Source organism: Hipposideros armiger, unplaced genomic scaffold (genome assembly GCF_001890085.2).
Source record: "Hipposideros armiger isolate ML-2016 unplaced genomic scaffold, ASM189008v1 scaffold_650, whole genome shotgun sequence".
Classification (NCBI taxonomy): Eukaryota; Metazoa; Chordata; class Mammalia; order Chiroptera; family Hipposideridae; genus Hipposideros; species Hipposideros armiger.
The window spans coordinates 868619-875340 of NW_017732000.1; the positions used below are offsets into that span (position 1 = coordinate 868619).

At 51.4% G+C, this 6722-nt stretch overlaps 1 protein-coding gene across 1 annotated transcript in view; it reads left to right on the forward strand.

The window, feature by feature from the left end:
- Positions 1-1956: 1956 nt before the first annotated feature.
- PRDM14 (PR/SET domain 14) overlaps positions 1957-6722 on the forward strand; it is a 14123-nt gene continuing 9357 nt past the window's right edge. Inside the window, exons 1-4 of the mRNA XM_019625992.1 lie at positions 1957-2665; positions 3255-3308; positions 3399-3556; positions 4361-4622. Of these exons, the coding sequence (XP_019481537.1) occupies positions 1957-2665; positions 3255-3308; positions 3399-3556; positions 4361-4622 (1183 nt within the window). The remainder of the gene's footprint in view (positions 2666-3254; positions 3309-3398; positions 3557-4360; positions 4623-6722) is intronic.

Consider the following 6722-nt stretch of genomic DNA (forward strand, 5'->3'; position numbering starts at 1 on the left):
CCAACGCAGGTACGCTTCGGGCCGCCGCAAACACACAGATATTCTGCAGCTCGTGGCGCTGCGCAGCGGCCCCCCGCAAAGGTGTTGCGTCCTCGGCGCGCCGCACCACGTGGCCCTGCAGGAGTGTCGCCCCTGAAACCAGGTCTGGAGACCCGAGCAGGTAAGACCGCGACCCCCTGCAGCTGGGGGGGCGAGTCGAGCATCAGCCAATGGCGCATGTGGGCGGGGAGGAGACCGGCCTTGGGACCTGCGTGGGCCGCGTCCCCTCCCCACCCTCGCCCTCTCCCTGCCCCGGGGCCCCGCCCGCCTGCCCTCCACCCTCTTAAACCCCGTTCGGCCCGCCGGCTCAGCCCGAAGCCTACCGGTCCCGAGCCCGCTCCGCCTCAGAGTCCTGGAGGCCCCTGCTCGGTGGCAGTTCTCTCGAAGGTGGGTGCTCGGCCGGGGGCGCCGCGGTGGCCCGTCGCAGTCGTCTGCTGGAGAGGGTGCGGGGCACAGGCAGCAGTCTCTGGCGCAGTACGTTTGGAGAGATCGTTTTGCCCTCTTGGGTGGCTCTCAACCCCAAGTTGCATGTTGGGGTGATTGCAACTTGGGGTGATTGCAACTTGGGGTGAGGGGAGGTCCGAAGCGGAGCGCCCTCGGGGGCTCTGGAGGAGCCGGGCAGATGCCTTCGTTGTGGCTGACCTCTTCTCCTGACCCCCGTGTTCTTTAATTTCTGAGTCACGACCCTGCTTTATTTCCTATCGGACTCATTGATCTTGTCCTCAAGACCCGCCCGCCCTGAAGGAACGCCGTTCCTCAGCCTTGGCGGACTTGAGTGCATTAAAATGCCATCTTTTCGGAGCGGCGGTGGGTGGCGTGGGCTCAAGGGCCGGAGCGTCGGCTGCCCGCGTGGCTTCTCCCTCCGACCCGGCCCAGGCCTGGTCCTCGAGGGGCGACCCCAGGTGCGGTGACCAGTTACCCGAGGGACTTGGGGGATGCGGTGGGACTCGGCTCACGTGGAAACACAGCGCTAGCAGCGGAGCTCGGGAGGGCTGAAGGTGGCGCCCATATCCCGGCGGCCAGACCTCCTGGGTCCACGGGGTCAGCCCAGGCTCGCAGCCGGGCGGCCTCCCCAGGCCTGCCCCGTGCTGTGGGAGCTCGTCTTCCTAAGCACGTAGCGACTGGAGCCCCTGGGTCTTCCTTCCCTGCAGGGGACCCAGGAGTGTCTGGAGTTGCCGCCTGCCCCTAAGCCCAGCGCGGTCTTGCTGTGCGCGGTGCGCACCGCCCAGCCCCGGCCGTGGAACCACCCGGCGGCTCCCCAGACCCTAGCAGCGGTTCTCAACCTGTGGGTCACGACCCCTTTGGGGGGGTCGAACGACCCTTTCACAGGGGTCGCCGAAGACCATCGGAAAGCAAAAAGATACTTAGGATTCATAACAGTAGCAAAATTACAGTTATAGAGTAGCAACGAAAATAACCTTATGGTTGGGGGTCACCACAACACGAGGAACTGGATTAAGGGGTCGCAGGCATTAGGAAGGTTGAGAACCGCTGAAAAGAGTTTTCTTGCGCCCAAAAGAGGGCGGGAGAGGAAGCTGGAAGTAAAATTTTCCGGAGCCGGGTTTGGAGCGGGATGGAGCGAGTGGGTGTTGGAAGCCAGCTGCGCTGGGTCAAGGTGTGTTGGAAAAGGGCGACGCTCACCAGGAACTCGGAGTCCGGCAGGATCCCGGCAGATTTTCGTTTTGGGTTTTTTGGGGTGTGTATGTGTGTGTGTGTGTGTTTATTGCTGTTTCGTTTCGTTCCGTTTGTGGGGGTAGGCTTGCGAGATCGAATGGGGAAGTGGATCCAATCCCTCCACCACACAAGTCCGGCTTGGGGGGCGGCGGCCCGGCGGCAGGAGCAGGGTCCCAGCGCCCCGCGCCCGTCACTCAGCCGCGCTTGCTTTTCCGCAGACCTTGCCGCGCGCTGGGATCCGGGATGGCTCTGTGGCCGCCAAATAAAGCCGAGCCCCAGGACAAGGTGTCCCACCCGCCCGAGGCGCTCCAGAGCAGTCCTCAACACCTGGCTGCCTACTACGCGCCTTTCCCGCCCTATGGACCCTACGGGAACACCTTGGTCCCCGCGGAGGAGGATTTCCAACTCCAGCCTTTCCAGCAGCTGGCGGCCGCCGTGTCTGCGTCGCAGGCCATGCCCCAGTTCGCCTTCGGGACCGTGCCTCCCTTGCTGAGTCCCGGCCTGGCCCTGCAGAGAGAGCCTCTCTACGACCTGCCCTGGCACGGCAAGCTGCCACCTTGGTACGCGTTTCCGCACCTCCCCAGGGAGCTGCAGCACTTCCTGAACAGCACCCGAGAGGACACTGGCGCCACCAGTGAAGACTTGGCCCACGCCTTTGGTGGAAGCGACAGTGGCCAGTGTTACGGATCTGAAATTTCAATCCCTCCGCCCCCTGCGGACACTTCCCTGCTACCTGAGGAGCTGAAGACCTACCAGTCATTATCTTGCTTCTCCAGCAAGCGGCCTGAGGATGGCCCCAGACTCCAGAATCAGGAGGGGAAGTCGGCTCATCGTTACCACTTCACCCAGGAGGACCTGCAGTTAGTTCTGTACGGGGTCATCGCCAGCCTGGAGTACCCAGCCCACCTGTACCATGCAGCTTCGGGCCTCCAGGTCCCCACAGACCGCTCCGGTAAAAGCACCCCTCATCTTCCCGGGGTTGGGTTGTTTGGGCGTTGGGATGGGAATAGAAGTGAGGGAGGAGCATTCGGGGTGAATCTGAGTCTGGGGGTTTGAGGGGGAGGAGGAGTGTATGGACTTCCATCAGAGAATGGAGCCTGGGGAGGCCAGGCTCGTGTCTGCGGCCCGACTTGCTTAACTGCATGACTCCTAATGTTGGCTTTAGTGAGAGCTAAAGATAAGAGAAAGGATTCATGCCGTGGAATTGTCTGCTCCGCAGAGTCTACCAGGATGTGCAAGGCAAGTGCCTGAGAGCATGACGCAATTCACGCAGTCCCAGCTCAGCCATCTACCATGACCTTAGTCAAACTCAGCATTGTCGCTGACTCTCAAGTTCTTTAAATATGCAAAATGGCGTTCATTACATAACCTTGCAAGGGGATGTTCTGAGTCTCCAAGGAGAAACTGTATATGTAAAAGGAGCAGGCAAAAAATATAGATATCAAACTCAGGGCAGTGGTTACCTGCTGGGAATGGGGAGGGCAGTGCCTCGGGAAAGGATTTTTAATGAAAAGTAAAAATTGAACCCTGTCTTTTTCTAGGGCCTGATTCTTTTCCTCAAACTCTGGATCAAGACTCACTTCAACTACCAGAAGGTAAGCCAAAGCTCTGTGCCTGGATTTCTTTCTTCCAACGAATGCTGTCAGTTTTCCTCATCTGCTTCCCCTTTTTGGGGGTGTCCCTAGGTCTCTGCCTCAGGCGGATAGTGTTTGGCAAAGTCCCCCATTTTGGCGTGTTCTGCTGTAGCATGGTTGCCAAAGGAGTCAGGTTTGGGCCCTTTCGAGGTAAAGTGGTGAACGCCAGCGAAGTCAAGACCTACGGGGACAATTCTCTGATGTGGGAGGTAAATCCGTTTCCTGGTGGGTTGACTGAACGTGGGGAGGGAGCCAGTGGGGGAAATCCCAGCCTGCGCCCCTCTGGGAGAGGGGACAATTGGGGCAGTAATCTGCTGTCTGCTGCCTGTTTGCAATATAAAGGGAGGGACAGGCAGAAGTTCACTCCGTGAAGATAGCACCTCTACAGGAATTCTGTGTTTTGTGGCGTCTTTAGTCAATTTAGTCTGTGATAGACTAGCTATGGCGTATACATTTAAAGAATTCATACACTGTGTTATATTTATAGACAAAACTAATTGCTCTAAATATAATGGAGTGATGCTGAGAAGATGCCAAAGGGAATAAAAAAATACTAAAAATTTGTATATCATTTGCCAATGAAGTTGGGTAAGGATTTGTAAAAACAGATTCCTGACTCTGTATGGGGCTATAATAACAAAAAATCGGAAACTGGAATTTCCCCACAGAAGAGAAGGAATTAAAATATGATTCCATTAATATGCAGGAAAACTAGGTTGGGATAAAATACAAAACTAATTGGTTGTCTTTAAGTAGAATTAAATGTAACCTCTTATTTCCCTTACCTATAAATTTGGAAATAAGAAAGTTGATAAAAGTAAGAGTCTAAAACTGCCACATCACCTATAGAGATATCGACTTATAAATCTGTTTAGGCTTGAGAATAATATTCATAAATATATTCCGTGGACTCAAGTGTGAGATTTGGATTATAAAGTTTTAACAAGTAAATTTATTTTATAGGTTAGGCCAAAACAAAAAAACGTAAATTCCAAACTTCATGTCTTCTTTAGATCTTTGAGGATGGTCGTTTGAGCCACTTTATAGATGGCAAAGGCGGTGCACGGAACTGGATGTCCTATGTCAACTGTGCCCGTTTCTCCAAGGAGCAGAACCTAGTTGCAGTCCAGTGTCAAGGACAAATATTTTACGAAAGCTGCAAGGACATCTACCAGAACCAAGAGCTCCTGGTGTGGTATGGAGACTGCTATGAGAAGTTTCTGGACATCCCGGTGAGCCTTCGGGTGACAGAGCAGGGAAAGCAGGCATCTGAAGGTGAGTGCACACCTTCCTGCAGCTGAGGCTGATGCAGGAGGCTAAACTGAGGGTGTCTCAAACCTGGGGGGGGGGGTGTTGAAGGGGGAGACAAGACATTATCAGCTGAAGGAAAAGGCCCTCATCTTTCCAAGCTGTGGAAGCTGCTTCTATTCACAAGGATACCTTTGCTTGTACCCCTTCACCACTCCCAGAGAATACACTAAACGTGTAAAAAGGGACATGGTTTCTGCCTTAGGTGAGCCAGTTTTGATACATCGCTGTTCAGGCTAACACAGCCGATGAAGTCGCTGCTCTAAACCAGTGTTAGTAGGATGGAAAACATTGATGTGAATCTCACTTAAGTAAGAGCAAGCGTTGTTTGGTGAAGGTTTTGTTTCAAGTGGATATGTGTGTGTTCATGCTGGGTCTCAAATAGAAAATATATTTCTTAACTGTGGGTCTCGGTCAAATTTGAAAAGCATTGAGCTAGAACTCACACTTTCAATTTTTTTTCAGTATTTTTTAAATTAAATTTATTGGGGTGACATTGGTTAAAAAAGTTATATAGGTTTCAAGTGTACAATTGTATAATCATGTCAAATTTTAATGTGGCTGTGAGTACCTGGGCACCTTGGGAAAGCACAGATTCTCATTCTGGGCTGGGACCTGAGACTTGGCATTTTTCCCAAGTTTCCAGGGAATGCTTCTGTGGCCAGTCCCTGGACCACATTTTAGCAGCAAGGAGCTAGAGAACCACCAACCCCCTTTTTGGAAGTGAGCCTCTGGAATCTGCACTTTAAAAAAGCTCTTGGAGTGATATATACCCAGAAGCTTGGGCACCACTGGTCTAGTAGGTGGGACAAGACAAATGCAAATTACTATAATGTGCATAATCAGGTAAAAGACTACCTTATGCTACAATAAATGCAGAGAGTAACAGGTAAAAGAAAATGTGAATTGCATTCATCATAGGCAGCTGTGATTGTCTGCTTGCAAGTCTGAGTTCCTCAGGGCAGGAAGTAACCCTAAACACCCTCATATCTCCTGCTGCTGGATCCTGGTGTGGATTGAATGACGGGGGGGAAAGAGACCGTACAACTCAATGGGGAAAAGCTGTTTAGGGATGAGATGAAGTAAGGGATGTGTTAGGGAGGGAAAGGGAAGGCAGTCTAGCCTGGGGAACGGTGAGACGAAAGGCTAGGACCTGTTCACCAGGAATCAGGAGGTGAATAACTAGCAGTATCTCTCTAGAGTCCAAATAATCAGAGCCTGTCGGAACTGTTTTGACGAACTGTCTTTGATTAAGGCAACAAGTGGATGGCAGAGGTGTGGTCACGTCCGTAGCACCAAGCCAAGCACGTTCTTTTGGGTCACTTCCAAAAATGTACCAATTGCTTTTGAAATCCAAGTGAAAAACAGATTTGAGAAAAATGCATGCTTGACTTAACTCCCCAGATTTCATCATTATCCTTTTGAAAAACTCTTTAACACGATGCATCAAGCTATTAAAATGTTCAGAACCTTGGATGCCTCAGTGATATTCTTCTGGAAGTTTATCTTTGGGAAGTAGTCCAGAATTTTTTTATCCACGAGGATTTTTACTACAAGTGAAAAAAAATCACAAACAATCTAAATGCTCAATAGTAGAAGAATTAAGTATTAACATGGAATAATATGCAGAGCTCACAATCATATAATAAGCAACAGGGATGAGGGCTCATGGTGGTAAGTTACCTGAAACCACATTATCTCGATGCTTTTAGGGCAAGGCTCAAATATGTGTGTTTTGGAAGATGTGTGGGAGGGAACTTGTAAAGAACTTAATTTGTTGGGAAGAATTACAGATGAGTTCATTTATTTTCTGAATATTTTTGGCTGGGGTAAAGAGGAAAGAAAAATTAAAATTCCTCTCCTCTGGTAAAGAACTTTTTCTCAAAGGCTTTTGGATGAGGGTTGGCGGGCACCTTTCCCCTGTAAAGTCCTGACTGGGAGGGAAGGGGCGGGACCCTATGTGGGCGGGTTATTTGAGTATGCAGCCTGCGGAGTGTGTGTTTTGGGGGCTGGAGGTGTGGAATGTGAAAACAACTTGTAATCCTTACCAAACTCTGCCTGAATTGT